Genomic DNA, 20,875 nt, shown 5'->3' with positions numbered 1-20,875 from the left:
TGGGCTATGCCCATACCTTATGCAAGGGTGTTGTGCATCATAGAGGCAGGGGCCTCATGCATGGTCCCTTTGGTGGATGGTACATGCGCAACAATGAAAAAGTTATCAGCTCTACAACTGGGCATGGGGCAAGACCATGGGGACCAATCTAGTCCAGGGGTGGACAAGCAACCAAGGGCAACACAACACGGCAAGCAGGTCCAAGGCAAGAACAAGCCAAGGTAGGGGCCAAGGCAAGGACATTGGCAGGAGCTAGACAATTGATAAAGATTGGAACAAATGGGCGGCTATAGCAGCTATGAGGGCTACATATCCAAAGGGTAGAGAACTTGAGGAGGTTATTGGTGAAACCATGACCACTTTTCCTAGGGTAATTCCATGGGTAGAGTACACAATCAATGAAAGGGGTTGCCTGCATCGGAACCATCGTGTATACGAATAGACGAGTTGATTGCAGCCGACTACGAAAACTTGATCATGCAATGGGAGGCACAAGACAACTAAGTGCAACAAGGGCGTTGCACAATCAGGTGGGGGAGAATGTCACAGAGTGACATAATGGGGTGCTTGGCTAGAGGTTTTCTAGATGTTTCTTGAGGCTTCTAGCCAATTCTGTAAAGGTTTTTGGGCTGTTCCAAAGTGTTCTGGAATGTTCTAGAGTGTTCTCCATGTGCCTAGAAGGGTCTAGATGTTGGTGGAACTTTCTAGAACCTTGTGGAACAATCCGGGTTTGTGTAGAACAACCTAGAGGGGTTGGGAGCAATCCAAACTTCCTCTAGAGTATTCTTATATCTTATGAAGAAGGCATCCCCTAGAAGAGTGTAAAAGGTAGAATGTTCTAAAAGTGGTTCTAGATGATGCCAATTGTACATAGTTATAGATGATTCTTTGAGGGGGTTAGTGTATAAATAGGGGTCCCCTCCCTCATTTGCAACAAGGCTTCCAAGTTGTAGAAGGCATCCAAGTTGTAAGCTTTCTTCTAGTGCAATACAACCTTTTCCTCTTACATTACTTAGTATGCTCTTGTGTGCCTTGGTGAGTGTCCTTAGCACTTAAGCAACCTAGCAAGAAGGGTCTTGGGCGAGCAGCTTGGCTGACTTGCTTGGAGGGCTAAGTGAGTGCCACACGACTTAACTAACGGGAGCAGTCAGGTCATGACACTTAGCTAGTTAGACCAGATTTTTGCATTCTTTGTTCAGGTTATTAAAGTAGCTGCTCTTCTTGTCTTTGAGGAAAACATGCATCAAAATCTAGGGTTTTAGTGTATGTATACATTCTTCCAATCTCAGACAATAGTTCTTCCAACTAAACACATTACATCAAGGCCCCCTTTGTTTTTTGACAAATTACTTACTTAGGTAAACATATTTATCCAAGTAAGAACTCCGCTACTTGAGTATGGAAATCACCATTTTAGCCATAAAAATCCATTATTAAAAGGGACATTTATATCCCATCCAAGTCTTGACAACTTTTTCGTAAGTGAGAAAATCATTTTCCCACCTAAGAGATGGGTATCACTTATCCACACCCCCCCCCCCCCAAATAGCATGCAATGCAATCCCCATTTAGATAGAATGGATTGACCCATTTGGGATCATGACAAATGGTTATGGGTTTTCGAACCTAGGAAAGGCCTACTTTAAGCCAGGTCACCTCCAATTAGGAGAAGGTTGAGAAATGCAGACTTGGAGACAATTTTATAAATAACTATCAATTTGATTGTCGGGTCGGGTCCTAATATAAAAACAATTCTTTAAGGGTAAGCAATCCCTATCAAACCAGAAGTGCTAGACTTCTATAACCATTTTAATAATTTACAGATGTTTAGAGTCACTTAGACAATAGTACAACCCTATGGATTATGGACCAAGGCTCCTGGACCATCAATCCAGCTCTCCTTCACCAACACTCTTTTTTACTTATAAATTACCTAGTGGCCCGTTCGGAAGGGCTGAGCTGAAGATTCAACTAAGCTGTTTCACCTGTTTTGAATGTGTTGAGAATAAATTATTGAAAGAGGCTGAAGAGAACAGCCTTTCAAATGACTGACTACAGCTGATTTGGGCTCTCCAGATTTTTAACCAAATATAGCTTATCAATTGTATGTATAGAGTCTACCTCAGAAAGCTAATTCAGCCCTCCCAAACGAGCAATTAGACAAATTATAGGCTGTGCTTCCCTCAACTTTCTGTTTCTCTCTTGTTTTATATCAAATCAAACAGAAACCATACATCATCTCTGATATAAAATAAAAATGTAAAGACCTAAATGGGTTAAGGGAACTCTTAACTTGACAACTATTCTAATCTCAACCTGCTAGAATATATGTTAGCAAAAAAATCAGCTCAGAATTAATATAATTAAGATGTGGTTTTTTGTAATTAAGAAACAATTTTTTTCTTCTGATTATTACCAGAAACAACTCAACATATTTTTGATGTAGGCTGTAAGCCTGTAGCCATCCACATTCAATTGAGGTTTCTGATTTTCTAAATATGCAACGTGACAAGTAGGGGTGTCAATGGACTGGTTTTGGGTTGGACTCCGTCCAAGCCAAAAACAAGCTGGATGGATCAATAAGACATATTGAATTGGACCAGTCCAGACTTAATGTTCTAAAGTATTTATTGGATTGGGTTGAACCTGGTTCATCTATAATAAATTTATATTGGATTGGGTTGGATTGAGCCAATATCTGATCCATTGGTAGAAGATAAGAATATAGGTGTCGATGGACCAGGTTTGGTTTGGAACCAACCTAAATTAAAACAAATTTGAACAGATTAGACGGTCCAGACATTGAATTAGACCAGCACAGCCCATGCAAAATGGTTCAAAATATTCATTGGATTGAATCGGACCTGATCCATTTGTAATGGACTCACATTGGACTAGGACGGATTGGATCAAATCCAGTCCAATTGACACCCCTAGTGGCAAGTTATGAGAGCTCCATAGGATACATTTAGGGGGGTATTTGGCAAGGCAAATGACTCTGCTTTTCAAAGTAAAAAACAAGTATCCAATCAGCAAAATCACAAAGTTTTTGCTGAGTTGCAGTAAATTTTGTTTTGAAAAACAAAAAGTATACACATTGGAAAACACCCCGTAAGTGTATGTATTAGAGAGAGAGAGAGAGAGGAAAATGAATGGACCAAAATTTTGGGATGGTGACGTACGAACCAAAGCAAGTATGGGCATGAAGGAACAGGTTGCCGCAATTTGAGGTTGGTAGCCCCAAACTCATGAAGAAGAGCTGGCCAAAGATAAACCACTAACAAAGCAGTAAACGAAACTAAGGAAAACGACAGAGAAACGGTCAAGTTTTATAGAAATAAAGACCACCCATTCTTCTTCTTGTCTCTTGAAATAAAACTACTCTTATCTTGTCTGTATCTCTTTCTCTCTTGCTTCTCTTCTTTCCACAGTTAGATTTTCTATATATACACATATATCATCCCTGACCCATCACATGCAAGTGGCATAGAAATGCACTGAACCATGCATCCACTGATCTTTAGGGTAACATCAGACAGTTTCACGTCTGTGCCGCCTGAACAATACCTGAATTGTCAATCTCAGGTCCATTAATGAACACAAAACATTGCAAATTTCGTCCATGAGTCGTATGTCCAGTTATTGGTCCCCTCTTCACCAAATCAACCATGCTATAACCACACCACGCTACACCATACTATACCAGGTATATATCAGCATGACCAGGAAGATAAGCTAGTGCAGACAATAATACAAGTTATGATGGAGTTAATATTTATTTCCACTGAGCAGAACTTTTTTTTTTTCTTTCTTTTATTGTTTATTATCAGTTTTTTGTTCTTCTTTTGGCTTTGTCTGGTCAAGATTGTTAATTTTAATGCGTAATACATTGTATATAATAGAGAAAGCAATGCACAGCTACTTCTGCTTTGAGTTTATACCTTTATTTCATTGTTTTTTGTTGTTGATTATAATATGTCTATATGCACTCATATTGGTTCTTTATTGTTTATATTTGGTTGGTTTTATCCATCTGCTTTATTCTTGAAGCTCCACTGGTGGAGTACTACCTTTTCTTGTTAATTAGAACAACAACGACAATAACTATTATTACAAATGCAAGTAGCATGCAGTCCAAATACCCACTAATTAAACTGCCTTTGTCTTTGTGTCAAAAATGTATCTATATTATTTTATATTAATTAATTACTGTAACTAAAAATTAAGGGGAAATTCAAGTGTGTAGGTCTATACGCATATTATTACTAAATACATGTTAAATAATTAAGATCTATGAACATGATTATTTAGGACCAACCCACCATATAATGTGAACTCAAATTCTGTAAAATTGTTATATATTTAGCTAGATGTTTAGTATCCTTCAAAACTCAAAAGATGGTGAGCCTCAGGGTCTGTTAGAAACTAATTAAGGATGTTGATGGGAACACCTTTATAGAACCTATGTCATTACTGAGTCTCAAAAGCACACCTCTTCTATGAGAAAACCACTCTTCTCAGATATGTGTTGTCTAGTGGTAGTGAGAGCTAGAGAGCCAAATGGAGTACCTAAATTAAAAAATTGGTGGGTCTATCAAATGAGGATTCTGCAGACGGCCCAATTAAGTTTTGTCCATGGCTTGTGAGACTCAATATATAGGGTGAATTCTGGTAGGCGTAACAAATTAGTGCTTCTGCAGACAACCCAAGTTTAAAAATCAACATGTGGGAAATGATTGAGCAAGGACTTGTATACAAACTTCCAACAATTTCATAACCCTTTGAATGGATTCCAAGTCATTCCTGCCTGCTCTGATTGTCAAGTGGGATAAAGTGTGATGTTTGACAACTCGTTTGCACTTGGATGAGTACTGTTTGGATAGTGTCACTTGTTAATAGTTGAACTTAATAATCAACGTGATTGATTGCATCTGACTTGGTATCAGTCACATCTACCATACGTAAATAAATAAAATAAATTAAGATAAGGAATCAGTCCTATTAGGTGGTTAGTAAGAAGAACCTCAAATCCTGTCCATGAAACAAATGACATGCTCAGAGAAAAGGAAAATATTTTTATTACACATAGATAGAAGTGATCAATAAAATATACCTTTTAATTACCATATATAACAATTAACCATTATAGTTCTCATGTTACCACATTTTTATAAACCACTACTTAGATCTCCTACTCAGGAATTCTTTCCACATCCCTACCCACAAAGTGACAGAATGTCTAGTGGGTAGCGACGTAGGAAGAGTTTGTGGGTAGAAAATCCAAGCTCATTTTTAATCATTTCAATGTCCTTTATTTAAAAATTCTCAATAATTCAAGATTACGTCTTCGCCTCATAAAAGGCCGCCCCACTGCACATCTCGTCCTATATTGAAAGCATTCTCCAATGGTAACATCATTGGTACTGATATTATCATCAGCTACTCGCATTGGAGTATCCCTCCACTAGTTAGTTATACGTTGTTGTGGCCCTATTTTACTTTTCGTTTCATCCAATTCAAGATGGGACCCACAGCAATGCGTTGAGGTCCATCGTCCATGCATGATTCATGGTTTTAGCCCGGGGCTACTCCAGCGGGCATAGCTAATTTCTGAGCCACCTCAATGGGCCCTAACAACAAGATGACAAGCAAGGTAAATTTGATCATCAACAAGTGAGTGCAGCAACTCCTAAAGTAAATAAATATAGTCAAATAAGGAGATTATCATACCCGTCTAATGAACTAAAGCTAACACTTTCATGAGGAAGGAGAAATAAACCGTAAACAAGCCATAGAACTTTGTAAGCTGTAAACAATTTGTTTGGGCAGTGCTGCTTTTACATTTTCTTGCCTTTTACATTTTCTTGGCCCTTCAAAAGCACCATGTTAAATATCAAGGCAACTAGGAAAAGAGAAGGTCGCCCTCAGCCTCAGCCAGACAGTCTAAGGATGAATTAAAAGGATTGATGGATGGATGGTTGATCCTTTCATATATGAATTAAAGTATAATTCAATGGTTTCCCTAATCTATCTTATAATTCAATAGAAAACAATGTTTTAAAAACCAATCCGGAACCGGAATTGGTCATTAGTTTCTGGGTCAGTGGTTCGACCATCCGGTTCAAACAGATGGTTCGTTCTGATGAAAAATTTAATAATTAAAATAAAAAACAGCCAAAACCATTGTACGGGCAACCGCTTGGGTCAATGAATCATTGACCAATTCAATAATTTTTTACTAGAGACCGACTTTAATTTAAAATGGAACTGTTGGAAAGTTTTCAGGCTGAACGGTCTAACCGTCCGAATCAACAATAGTTCAAAAACATTGATAGAAAACCTTGTATACATGATTACATGGCAATGCTAACACCTTCTTTATGTCATTTCCCATAAATGTTTTTCTTTCATGAATCCATCCAACTTAAAATCTATTTTAAAACTCAATCGCTAAAGTGGTTTATTAGCCTGCGCTCTCTTTTCATCTGGATTCAATGTCTTCTGAGTGGTTGATCAGCTCGATAATCTTTCTCAGACGTGTCTCACTGTTTTCCTTTCTCATTGGGGTTGCGCTGCTCAGTTGTTTTTGTGATCTCATTTTTCACTCTTTTCTCATTCCAAACCACTGTATCTCATTAACAAAATATGAGAAAAAAGAATCATTTAATAATATTCCTCTTTTTTCCCATTCCCATCCCGCAAACCAAAAGTACCCTTAGGGTGCAAGTGGGTAGACCAAATATGTGAATTATATTTGGCGACTTAAAAAGTGATCAGGCTTTTCTGTTTTTTTCGTTATAAAAAATCTAACCAAATAATGCCAAGTCAGTCGAGGAAAGGTTTTTGAGTTCTAATGTCGGAAATTCAAATGGCGACAAAAAGAAATAATATTCAAAGAATGAAGTTTTAGTAATTACCAGGGAAAGTGTAGTAAATGGTTTCCCTAACTTAATACAGATGGATACCTCAATCATGTCATACTTCAGCGAACTTGCAAGTGGCCACCTAGAGATGGCCGAAGTGATGGATGTGACCATAAAAGGCTACTACGGACATGAACCAGCCATTGACAGAAAAATAATGTACGAAACTGTCCAAAACATTCCAATCATCCCACTTGTGGAACTCTCTAGGTGGCTCATAATTGGAGTTATAACTTCACTAAATTCAAATTTGGTCCCATTTCTTTCTACTTGTTTCTTAGTTTTTTTCTCTCGTAAAGAGAAAAAAGCCAAACTAAAGGGAGTGAGCGTCTTTGGGGCCCTCCAAGTTGGCATATAGTGTATGGTTCAGAGGTTAGGCTTTGGTACGGGATGGATGATGGATCCCACCTACAACAGTATCTGCTTGTTAGTAGTGTGAATCATCAATATAGATTCACATTCACAGACAACTATTATTTGAGATTGTTTTATATGTAGGGAAAGCTGTTTGGTGAAACAAGGTAAAGTCTAATCGTTCTATCTGAAATGACTGACAAACTATATCTTAATCAATTCAAAACATTTAAAAAGAAATAGTAATGGTACCAAACACAACCTAAAATATGGTTGTCTTGTCTATATTGAATCGGGCTTAGGGTTTACATAGAACATCATGGACTGGCTTTAAGGCCCATTAGAAAATTGCAATTAGCCATTTATCGGACTATAGTAAGGTTAGGTTCGGTTCTATTTGGACTCAGCCACACCCGAATTCGATCTGACTATTTAAAACTTAAATCTAAAAGAGTGGCTCGGATCCGCCCCTTACTGAGCTAAGAGGTGGTGTTTTAGAACTTTTTGTTTGAAAAATAACCTCGCTCTATGACAGAAATGCCCGTGACTTTTACTCTTACCTATAACCTTATCTCTATCACACACTATCATTTCTATCTTGTTTCTCTTTACAAGGTGGAGCTAATACTAGTAGGAGACCATTTTCTTCCCTACCCCCTTTATTTTTCTTTTTTATCCTTATCTAAAATAAAAAAACTCATAAATTTATAGGAATAAATGTCATTTTAAATATTATTTTTACCAAACATCAGCTAAGGTGTTGTTTGTTTGCGCTAAAAAAATCTAACCTCTTAAAAGTAAAAAAGCAACCGCTATTTAGTGTCCATTCGGTAGATTGCGCTATAATTCCTTTAAGAGCCTCGGTTTTGGAGCCTCTATATTTGACCTCCAAATCAGATATACAAAACTATCATACCATCCTTTGTTTGGTAGTACAAACAAATTACCAAAAATGGCACTGTAAAATATTCTTTTACCTTCACTTTCAAACCATACGAGCTGATATCCATCAATGGTCATTTGATGTACATTAGTTGAAAATATGTATTTTATTAACAAATTATCCCATTCGACCACTTATCAAGCACCAAAATTAATTCCTTCCTACATTTTTCAAATGTATTTTATTACGAGAAGACCCAATATAAAATAATTGTATAATCAAATATTTAAATAAATATTATTGTAAAATTAATTAATTAATTATCGAAATAATATTATTTATTTAAATAATACTCACTAATAATTACTTAATTAATAATAATGATTAATATTTATTTAATTATTTAAATATTAAATAATTATTTTTAACATTTTTAATTAATATTAAGCAACAATTATTTAATTAACCTTATGTGATTATGTAATTACTATTATTTAATTAATATTATTTATTATTATTTAATACTATTATAAATTATATAATATTATTTAAATAACTACTTAATATTAATTAATTATTTAAAAATTAAGTACTTAATATTACTAGCATTTTTAAATTATTAATTAATTAAAATTATTTATTAACTATATATTATTATTGACTAGTTATCGCTGATTTGGACATTTTGGTAATTTTGTTTAATCATTTCATCTTTTCAAAGTAATCATTACATGTCATTATATTGTTGGGGTAAAATTGTTAACCGAGAAAACAATATTCTCTACATTTAGATGTCAGAAAAGGCAAATTATTACAACTTTTCCTCTTTTCAGAGGTGAATTGCTTTCCAAAGGTCACAAATCAATACAGACAAACAAGCCCCAAGTCTTGTCCCAACTATATGGGGTATGTTTTATGAAAGGGATTATGACCAAGGCAACTTTTGGGTCTTATTATCAATAAAAATAATCTTTTTAACATAATTTTTAGAATATGATAACCTTTTAAAAAAATATATCAAAAAAGGGTATAAACATTGTTCAATGATCTAAAGCAGCAATCACTCTGCTATTCCAAATTCCTGGCCAACAATTCTTTCAATGATCTAAAGCAGAGGGTTCCAGCAATCTTGGGCATGGAGGTGGATCCGAAAGGAGGGCCAAGGGTTCAGGAAGCAGCGATGAAGCTCTTTCATGGCCATCAAAAGGAGGAAAGAGAAAGATAGAGGCCGGAGGTGGGGAGATTTGTTCGAAGAAGGAAGGAGATGAACAATGTTTCTACCATTTTTTGATATTTAAAAAAAAACAAAAAAGTTACTCTATTCTATAAATTATATTAAAAAAGATTATTTTCATTGATAATGAGACCCAAAAGTTGCCCTTATCAACTATAATCCCTTTTATGAATCCCATATATTATATTATAATCGTGATATTATATTATATAATTCAATCAAACTCAAATCTTAATTAGTTTGGATGTGGTCAAATCTGCACATCCTGTCAGGTTGTTAAATAGATACAAGCTATAAAATTCAAAAACGAAATAGTCTAATTGAATGCCAGTTGGGCATCAGACAGAATCCATTCACAACCCAGTTGTCCATTTCCATAAACATCAGAACCTTTTTCTAGAACAATTTCAATGGGCAATCAGGAACAAAAGCTGAATATGAAAGCCCCTAGACTTGAAACTGTGTAGTTATGATGGGTTTAACAGAGTAATAAACTTGATTGGGTTATGTGAGTAAAAAATATTATGGCCACCCAAAGGTCTCCCATGTCGAGAGAGGGGAGGGAGGGTAATGGCCACCCAAAGGCCACCCAAAGTTGAAAGATGAAATAAACTTTGAATGCCTACATTTATAGGATGTAATCGAGGCCAGTCCATTCTAGAGCCAGCAAAGTCTACAAAAAGATCTATAAATTAAAACAGAGTTATCCTTAGCATCCTAGACTCTCTCTTTTGCCTCCAGGAAGATTTCTAGAGCCCCTTAAATTGTTGTCCTCACATATTCAACCCAGATATCATTTGTCTATTAGTAAAGATATGAAGATTCAATCTTCACCTCAAAACCAGATCAACCATGCATTTGATTTTCTTCTCCAATGACAAGCTGAGACTCTAAAGTCAGACTATACCCATTTAACAGGTAAAGGAACCCAATTTCATGCATCCTAGCAAATCCATTCCATTGACCACCGAGATGTGATTCAAGACATGAGAAAAGAAAATTGAAGGAAATGAACTACAGTGTCAAGGTTACATTCCCCACTTCCCATTAGCAACTCAAAGCAATTCAAAAAATAAGAATAATAATAAGATCTTGGTGGATCTGTTGGAGTTATTTTAAGCCTTGAAAGAATCATCTTCAATGCCTCAACTAGCACCTAATCTAGTTCTAGTCCCTTACTGCTAATTTTAGGCCTCGGACAAGCTTCCCCAGAAATAAGCTTCCAGTGCTAGCAAGGGACTACAAATATTTTACTATTGCTATAGATTGTTATGATCATTATGAATACCATATATAGGAAGAAATTTGGTAACTGACTCAATTACCAAACAAATCTGTTAGGTGAACAGAAAGGGTTCGGGATGCTGACCATGTCACTCAACTTCTAGCAATTGATGTTATGATGGAAAGGTCCCCTACATTGTGGGCCATAAAGCTGATATGGTATGGCAAATCATACATGTGGCCAATCTCAAAGTTTCCCATCTAACGAACAGCACAGGTTGATCAAAAGGAGTAAAGCAAAATATTTGATTGATTTACCTAGAAAATATCCAGCTGTTCGGAGAGATCTTGGTGACCTGGTAATCTTACATACATGTGGCATAACAAATGACGGTCCAACCTGGACCATTTGTTCTCTGCAAACTTTGATTATCAGGCCAAATTCTGGAGACCCTTTAGAAGCGATAAACATGATGAGTTTTATACCAGTGTGGCTTCCTCCAAATTCCAACTTGCAAAAACAAAAGAAGAATTCATGGCTTCATCTACTGCAATACCAAAATAAACTTACTAAAACTGGAAGGCATAGGTTATTTTTCACGAGCTTGTCCCTGAAATGAACTGAATGCCATGCAACCATTCAATTAAAAAAATAAACTAGAGCTTTTGAAGGCTTCAGCTCTCTCTCTCTCCACCGCAAATGCCGACAAGGGAAATTTGATTGGTATGTGAAAGAGGATGAGTTTGAATCGGTGCTACAGTTATCCAGGTCAGGTGAGCAGAAAGCTCAAGAGATGTGTCAAAATAAAGATGACAAAAAAGAGAGAAAAAAAAGAACTCTAGCTGTTGAAAACGTTCTTGAGCATGAGTGAGATGTCAACCCATTCAGTCTCCTGTCTGTCTTTTTCGGTCAAAAGAATATTGAGGGCCACCACTCTTGTACAGTTGTACCCCACACCACACCCATGGAAGATCAGTCAAGAGATGAATGGTTTAACGACATGTTTTAAGACCTTTTGTTGCCCACATTAAAACTAGCTGGATTAATGATGTAAATACCAATCTCAGTTGATAGTAACTGGTTATTTTACTTTAACCATTGGAGGGCTCTCTACATCAGTTGGGAAGCAAGGCATCAACTAGAAATTTAAGAAATATCTCTCACTCCACGAGTGTAAACTTGCCTTGCACGGCTGGTCCCAAGCCCAGATAAAAGAGGATTGCACCAGGCTGGCAATTGGCACTAAAACTTACCAAATTCTCATGACAAGGACCCTGATTTGTATTTTCAACAGAGGCAAAATAGGATTCATGGAGCCAACCACATATAGTTGGGATAAGGCTTGGATGATGATGGAAATTATGATTCAAAAGTAGTTCCATCGTTTTTCTTTATTATTCAATCAGAATTAATGTTTTCTATTGGGAATGTCAAGTAAAAGTAGAAAAAGTAATAATTTGCCAATAAAGAATTTACATGCTATCAGGGAAACAATACCTTCTGCAGTCTTTGCCATTTGAAAGAGGGGCGCACCTATAATGGACCATGTCTGTCAAAAAATACTGGATGGCAAGCGGACAAATTATACAATCATGGGTTAAGTCGTAAGTGTTTTGGACGATTTGATTGGAACCAATTCCTGCATGAGTAGTTCAAGTGCAAATCAAGCTGAATCAACTTAGATACAAGTGGAACCCCAGAAATGAAAACCGTTAGCATATTTTTTTCAGTAATGGAATATTCCATAGAGAGAGCCAATCTGCACAAAATAAAAAAAAAGCAGAAGGCCAAAAGTGGAACAATATGATCATTAGCATCTTGTAAGAATGCAAATGACAAGGATTTCCAATGGAGGTGCATCCATAGTTGATTCAAAGTCACAAAAAAGCACATTAGGAGTCGTGGCTGAGAACAAATCGAGGAGACATTTGGCCATGGACCATTCATGCAGACTTCTGTGACTTTCTCCAAAGGTACTCTGAATGGAGAATTATTTATAGTCAACAAGCACCTCGATAGCTTGATCAATTGCCGTGTAGCTTAATAATACCTAGCTAGTTTATGTAAAAGAAATCTTGCATGTAATATTCTCAACTGTACAACTTGAATCAGTAAGGATTACCCGTACAAGTCAAAAGTGACAATGAAGAACTATCCAAACACCTTTACCTTGCCCATCTAGAAAATACATGCATGATAATTGAATGCATGGTGTAACTGTAGTTAGAGTTTAAAAGTCCTGGCTAATAAATACATCAATAATCTATTAGAATTTTCCCAGCCAGCCAAAGAAGAAAAAAGAATCTAAATATGAACCACTTCCTGTCTACATCTAGACTCTTCTAATAGTAATTATCTTCATTGACCTTCCTTTGGTGGCTATTATAATAGTTATCACTTCTACCCCTTAATCTAAACCTACTGAGGCAGCTCTCTCACACACAAAAAAGAAAGACCAACAGAGGGCATACAAATATCATTATTGGTCAGCTTCTGAAAACTAATCTGTTTGCTTTTAGGTAATCAAAACAGAAAATTACCAGCTCTCATCCATCAGTTTTAACTGCATTAGATGCCTTTAGGGGTTCTGCTCCAGGTTACTATTAAGACCTCCAGAATCTTGTGCTTTATACTTTTTAAGTTTCTCCTGCATGGATATCACAATGTTTAACTTCACAGTATTTATCTGCTAAAATGTGCATAGAAAAAGCAACCTTCGAAAGTTCGACATGCATACACCCATTAAATACACAGGGCATAATTTTGCTAGATGAACCAATAAGAAAGAGATCTATATAAACCACAAATTTTATATGTAGCAACATGGTTTACACCCCAAAAGGGGTATGCACTAGCTCCTATCCATCCTATATCCATTAAGTTTTAACCAAGCAGCCCCTCCTATATGGCAAAATTTGAAGCTTTCAGAAATTATCATCGCTCTGCAAGTGTTTATAATAATAAATGGTGGAGCTAACATTTAGCGGGGATGTAAGCAAATGACAGATCCAATAGATCCCCTATCTAATAGATAGACTGCTTGGCCAAACCATATCTCTGATGGCGGAAACTGGATTTGTCTAGCAAAGCCCAAGTGGCCTGATTAGAAATCCATTCCATATGATATTCCCAGGAGGTATTCACAAGATGCCAGTACATTTTATGATAATCACTTGAGGTTGAAAAGACCACTATTGGTTTGAATGCACTTCAAACTCTTAACAAGCAACTTGTGGACATCCAAGTGGTCTAATATTCTATTCAGGAAAGAGGAAAACCAAAAACAGTGCTAGATTCTACAGAAAGTTAACTAAGCTCATCAGTAGCAGTCCAATGAACAAGCTCATCAGAAATTCAACAACTTCAAGAGCACTTGAAAATAAGGATCTAGGGCTGTTCAAAGATTTTATCTGGATTGAACCCATCTTAAAAGAATGGAGCATCAGTTCCCAAAGAAATTATATACTAGATCATCAGAAAACTCGAAAAACTTGTCGGCCCCCCAGTCTAATATATTTACAAGTTGCATGGTGAAGATTGGTGCCCCATTATATGGTTTTAGTGCTGGTCATTTGATCTACGTACCTCATTGGAAAACAAAATCTTTTTTGGATAGTAAAAAAAAATTGTTAAAAAAGAAATAACAAGAAATGATGATATGAGACCAGCAAATAGTAAACAAACATAATATCATCCCACCTAACTCAAACACATAACAAAACCTAACATCATCTGCAAAAGAAACAAAGCATCCCAATTAAGAAAAATAAATAAATACTCAGCTACATATAATTCCACTGAATTACCCAGACCAAGAAATAACAAACCATAACACTCCAAAGCTTCTCAAATGTATTCTGATTCTTTCTCAACCTCCTACCATTACACATCAGTAGCACGCACCCCCCCGGCGCCCAAGTTCAGATTCTTTCATAATTAGAAGAAACCATGTTGGAATCACTAAAATACCGACCTCGCATCCTATATCCTCCAAATAAAAATCACCTCAACAATACAAACAGAGCTTCAAAGGTACAAACTAATGGCTTTTCGTTTTTTTATTGGAAACAGTAACTTTCAATTAATAGTTAAAACTTTAAAACAATCAAGAGACCCAACAAAAAGAAAGCTGAAAACAAATTTACAATGCAGCCCAAAAGAGATTCCCCCCCCCTCTATTTGTCCCATATTTAGCTAAAGAGTTGACCATCCCATTAGCTGATCTTCTAATCCATCTGAAGCGGACACCAATCTCCCTTGCTAGACAATTTATCTCCCTCATGATCTGCCTGTGAGTCCACATCCCCAAATTCCTTGATCCACCCACAAGCTTAGAGTCTACCTTCCACTTCTATCTGTTAGAAACCCAATTGTTTGGCCAATTTCAGTCCTTGGAGGAGGGCCAAAATCTCTACCCTAAGCAAGTCTACCACACCTATTGGGCCAACATAGAGAACCGGTACACTTCCTCATCTCTGAAAACTCCTCCCAACTCTCAGAACCACAGCTTTGAAAGATGGTGGATTTGCAATTATATTTTCCACCCCCTGATTGTATCCTGTACTGAGAACTCCTTGAACAGTTCACTTGCTTTTACCTGGTGTGCTACCTTGATGGTGAAGTTTCCAATTAGTTCCTCCTTGGATTTTGTTGAGTTTTGAAAGATACAATTTTCCTTTATTCCCAAACCGTCCAGAAAAGTGTTGCTCTAGTGGCTCTCCAAACAACCCTTCCCCTCTTCTTGAGTTGTCTAAGGAAATTTGCATCAAACACAGCTTCCATAGAAAGAGGAGACAGCTACTTGCAACCAAAGAGAGAGGAAGATCAATCCCAAATACAAGATATAAACGGACAAGAGATTAGCAAGTGTGTTACTGTCTCACCACGGGCACAATAAAGGATACAGACATGAGACAGGCACTAGTTTAGCATGCTTTTATAAAGCACATAACAAGTGTTAACTTTATTAAAAGCTGCTTCCAAGCAAAAGGCCCTTACCTTTTTAGGCACTAGAATGATCACATTAGCTAGAAAAGGCACAGCCTAACTTGGGTGGGAGGGTGGGGGCGAAGGAGGAGGGCAGAGAGAAAAGAAGCACGGGAGAAAGAGCCAAAGGATCTCATCAACAGCCCCCATTTTGGCTTCCCTAAGGCCTCTCCTTAGACCAAATCCCAAGAATCCCTATCCCCACAAAATGAAGAAATTGTTTTCAACTTATGCAGTAAAAGAGAGTAAAGATAAGGGAATCTATCCTAAAGGGAAGTATCCCCATGGTTCAAAGTATCGATACACCTATGTGTACCGGTACTTTAAACCATACTCCTTTCATTTGATTTTAGTTTTTTTTCAAGCTTTAGCTTTAAGCACTATATATATATAACTTTAAAAAAAATGGTTTCCCTAAAAACACCCGTAAACAGGTGTACCGGGGACCAAAAGATACAATACAATATGTCCACTAAGGAGCGTATCGTATTGATACTTTGAACCTTGAGTATCCCCAATCCAAATGTCTTCTCAAAAGCTCAAAAGTGCACTTTAGTACCAGAGGTCCAGAACAAGCATCATACCTTATGAAAGGAACAGAAGAGGGTAGAGTGCAATGAATAGCTTTCCACAGAGAAGCATGTGAAGCCTAGGGTGAGTCCAATATCCCAACCATTTTCTACCGAACCATGGTTACTCACTATCCCCTTGTGACATAACCTCTCCTGCTCAAGGGATAATCTCCAGACTCCAGAGCCACTTCCCTTAAAGTGCTAGATTTCTTTTTCTAATGTTTCCAATCCCTAGCCCACTTTGTTTACTCCTAGAAACCACCTCCCACTTCACCAAGTGATCCTTTTTTTATTTCATCAAGTTCTTACAAAAAATCCCTCATTATTTTTTTCTAACTTGTTTGTATCCTTTGCAGGAATGTGAAAGTTGGAGATGGAGTATACCGGAAGATTTGCAAGAGTAGACTTGGGCGGTGTTTGGAACCGTGGGCGCTTATTGAATAAATGCTGCCACAGAGGCACCACTTCAGCATTTCCCTCATTATGTGGATCCGTACGCATAGAGACTTACAAAAGCAAACATTGATTTATGTGTGCACCTACCGTTTGGGGAAGCTTCACTTTAGCGCTTCCCCCAACGGGTAGGCATTTATTCACTGTTTTGCTGATGTGGTGCCTAATGGCGCCTAAGTGTCAATAAATGGATTCATTATTGCTTTTCTTGGTTTTGCAAGCAAATCAAGTACAAGCATTTAGTGAATAAATGCCCACAGTTCCAAACACACACTTGATTAAGGTGATTCTTCCCCCAAGTGAAACAAAATTCCTTTTCCAACCCGCTATCTTCTTCATCAACCTTTCTAGAACTGGGTGGGTATTAGAAAGCCTTAGAGTTTGTGTCCCCCCCCCCTAGTAGACCCAAATAACTGATAGGCCAATCACTCACCCCACAACCCAAAATGTTAGCAAACCTAAGAAGAGAAACCAAAAATCTTTCCCAACTTCTTTTATGTCAACCATCATCTTAAAATCAAGTGCCTTGTCTACCTTGAGAGATTAATCCGAAATATCTAAGACACTTATACCTTCTCTTAGATAGTCTATTACTATAACATCAATAAGTTTTCAGACAAATAAGATTTGTGTTTCTGTTTCTGTGGGCCAACTTCAATAGGCATAACCTGGGGAGTCATTCCCACTTCCTTTGAAACACAATAGGACAAGCTTGAGACAGTCTTGTGAACTACTAGACCTATCACCACCCTGTGCAGTTCTTTCCACAGCCAAAGAATCCTCACAGACCTGAATCTGCATAAGCTGTGTGTATTACCAGTTAATTTATACACTGCCCCAGGATGAAACATCTTGATGTTGCTTAAAAAACATTCTTCAGTTCCAAAAGTCCTCAACTCAGAGGGAACTACCACTTTCTAAGAATTAACATCTGAAAATACAAGCATTTACAAATCAGTTAAGCATTTGCATTTAAAGGGGATAGAAGGGCTAGGGGAAGACCAAAAAGAACATGAGTTGAAGTAGTAAGAAGTCAATTAAAGCTTATGATTTCACAATGGATACAGTACTAAATAAAACAGAATGGCGAAACAGCATTCATGAATCCTGTAACAAATCAATGGTTACAGGCAGTACTTTGAAAAGTACTACCAAACAGGGCCTTAGATAATGATGATGAGCTTTTAATACAAATCAATGGTTGAAGCAAGATTTTACTATGGTCAATGGAAACCTAACAAATTAAAGGAAGCACAAATAGTTTGTCGCCACAAGATCAAGTGCAGTGGTTGCATTTCTGCATGACCCAGTGTTTTAGAATCACTAGGCGGAAAAAAAAAAACCAAAAAATCCAAAATATTAAATACAATATTAATAAATGTTTAAAAAACCTATTATCTCAAATTAAAATACATAAACATAACATGTAAAACATATTTAAAATGAAAAGTTTAAAATAAAATCAAGCATGACATATAAAACATATTCAAGCATGTAAAACTCTCAATCTCTTTATGTTTTCCCCCAATTGCATTACTTCAAATAGTTAATGTGATGTTTTTTTTTTATGAATGTAGTTAATGTAATATTAAGCATTATGCATTCTTGATTCTACGAACCACCTTTGTACCAAGCCCCTTGAGGCAAGCCCAAACAAGTCCATATCAGGGTCTTAAATTCTTAATCCCTATAAAAAAAGGTTTTAGAACTTCAAGTGCCATTTAAAAAATCTTTTATTAGGATGAATGAATGAGCAACATTAGCAAATATGAGGTTTTCGGAGCTTCAGTACTCTTGACAGTGTAGCCGGCCAGAGATAAGCAAAAGAGGAGAGAAGAGAAGAGAAGAAGAGAAGAAGAGAAGAGAAGAGAGGAGAGAAGAGAGAAGGTTTGCAATGTAACAGTTCTGGCGGCGCCAGTGTTTATTTTACTATATATAGGGCGACAGAAATAACAAGGGAAAAGACCCGTGTGTCCCTGAGTACAATAACAGACATAACAGAAATAAAAAAAATAAAAAAAAAACACTTTAATTAGCCAAACAGGCCCTAACATCTGCAACTAAGTTATTTTAACATTATTCCAACACTCCCCCTCAAGTTGGAGCATAGATGTCAATCATGCCCAACTTGTCACACAAATCTTTGTGCCGCACATGATGAAGACCTTTGGTGAAGATATCTGCAAGTTGCTCTTCCGAGCTGACATATGGTATGCACACTTCTCCACTTTCAAGTTTCTATCTGATAAAATGCTTGTCCACTTCAATGTGTTTCGTCCTATCATGCAGAACTGGATTAGCAGCAATATTGATGGCAGTTTTATTGTCACAGTAGAGTGACGTAGGATTGCTTACTGCGAAACCCAGTTCACCTAACAGATTTCTTATCCACATGATTTCTGCAACCCCATGAGCCATCGCTCTATACTCTGCTTCAGCACTGGATCTGGCCACCACACTTTGTTTTTTGCTTCTCCATGTGACAAGGTTCCCTTCTACAAAGGCACAATAACCACTGGTAGACTTTCGGTTGAATGCTCCTGCCCAATCTGCATCAATATATACTTCCACTTTTAAATGATTGTGTTTCTGGAACAACAAACCAGCTCCAGGAAACTTCTTGAGATATCTCAAGATCCTCTCTGCAGCCTCAAAGTGAGTTGTCCTCGGGCTGTGCATGAATTGACTAAGGGCACCCACTGCATAGGCAATATCAGGCCTGGTCATAGACAAATACAGAAGTCTCCCCACGAGTCTCTGGAACATCTTTACATCTTTCAAAAACTCTCCTTGACTGTCTCCCAGATGGTGATTAGGTTCAATAGGTGAATCAGATGGTTTTACCCCCAACTTGCTTGTATCTTCTAGTAGATCTAGTACATACTTCCGTTGGGAAATAAAGATGCCCTTGTGAGAGCGTGCAACTTCAATTCCAAGAAGTATCGTAAAGGGCTTAGATCCTTCACCTCAAACTTAGTGGCTAAGAATTTTTTTTGTCTCTGAATTTCAGCCTCCCAATCTCCTGTGATCACTGTCATCCACATACACAATAAGAGCTGCAATTTTACCTTCACCTCTTTTTACAAACAGGGTATGATCTGACTGGCATTGTTTGAACCCCATCTGTTGGACTGCTAAATGGAACTTACTAAACCAAGCCTGAGGTGATTGTTTCAACCCATATAGGGACTTCTTAACCTGCATACCTTTTGTTCACTGCCTTTGGCATAGAACCCTGGGGGTTGGGTCATGTACACCTCTTCCAAGTCACCATTCAAGAAGGCATTCTTGATGTCCAATTGATGAAGATCCCAGTCAAGATTTGTTGCCAAGGAAAGGAGAATCCAGATAGAGTTCATCTTCACTACTGGAGCAAAAGTCTCTGCATAGTCCACTCCATATACCTGTGTGAAGCCTCTTGCTACCAGTCTAGCCTTGTACCTATCAACAGTTCCATCAGCTTTGTGTTTCACTGTGAACACCCACTTGCACCCCATTGGTTCCTTCCCCTCAGGAAGATCTACCAACTCCCACGTACCATTTTTGTGTAAGGCATCAATTTCTTCCTGCATTGCATCTGTCCATTCAGGTTTTGACAAAGCTTCTGCCACGATCTTAGGGATGGGGACATCATCCACAGAAGAGAGAAAGGCACGGTACGAAGGCGAAACATGCTCATAGGACACAAAGTTAGAGATAGGATGATTAGTGGTACAAGATCTAACACCCTTTCTCTTAGCAATAGGAATATTAAGATCATTGGGGACAGGTGAATCAACATTTAAAGGAGCAATGGGAGCAAGTGTACCTGGCTGATGAGACGGATCTGCCTCGGGTGAATCCGATGATGTTGGTTGCATAGTGTCTGGCTCCATAGCTCTTGAACTCTACTGGCTCTTATGGCGACAATGAAAAACCCGAAACGGAAGAGGATCGGGTAAAGGAGGTAGTTGAATCTGAGTCGTCACCTATTTCTCCTCAAACCTACTCTCCCCCTGAGAAGAAACCGAGAAGAACGGTTGACTCTCAAAGAATGAGACATCAATGGAAACGTAGTACTTGCGGGCAATGGGATCATAGCAACGATACCCCTTTTGAGATGAAGGGTAACCAAGACAAACACAAGGAATAGCCCGAGGGTCAAATTTACCACGAGTAGGTGACAAGTTGTGGACAAAACAACGACACCTAAAAAAATGCATCGGAATGGTGGACAACGGGGCAGTAGGGAACAAGAGCTGATAT

The 20,875-nt window shown here is 37.6% G+C and overlaps 1 protein-coding gene across 11 annotated transcripts in view; it reads right to left on the bottom strand.

Moving 5' to 3' along the window:
- Positions 1-11,112: 11,112 nt before the first annotated feature.
- The window catches only part of LOC148864010 (bZIP transcription factor 68-like), a 45,224-nt gene continuing 35,461 nt past the window's right edge, over positions 11,113-20,875 (bottom strand). For 5 of the 11 annotated variants that reach the window (XM_088979055.1, XM_088979048.1, XM_088979056.1 and 2 more), the window contains one exon: positions 12,678-13,266. In XM_088979055.1, coding sequence (XP_088835181.1) covers positions 13,198-13,266 — 69 coding nt within the window. In that variant the 3' untranslated portion in view covers positions 12,678-13,197. Of the gene's footprint in view, positions 11,130-11,981; positions 12,259-12,302; positions 12,598-12,677; positions 13,267-20,875 lie in introns of those variants that run through there. The other 6 variants (XM_088979051.1, XM_088979057.1, XM_088979053.1 and 3 more) reach the window with 4 other exon arrangements.

Source organism: Nelumbo lutea, chromosome 3 (assembly GCF_056320005.1).
Source record: "Nelumbo lutea isolate HS-2025 chromosome 3, American lotus-T2T, whole genome shotgun sequence".
NCBI classification, from domain to species: Eukaryota; Viridiplantae; Streptophyta; class Magnoliopsida; order Proteales; family Nelumbonaceae; genus Nelumbo; species Nelumbo lutea.
The sequence above is the reverse complement of the archived record's forward strand: the minus strand, read 5'-3'. Positions and strand labels throughout refer to the sequence as shown.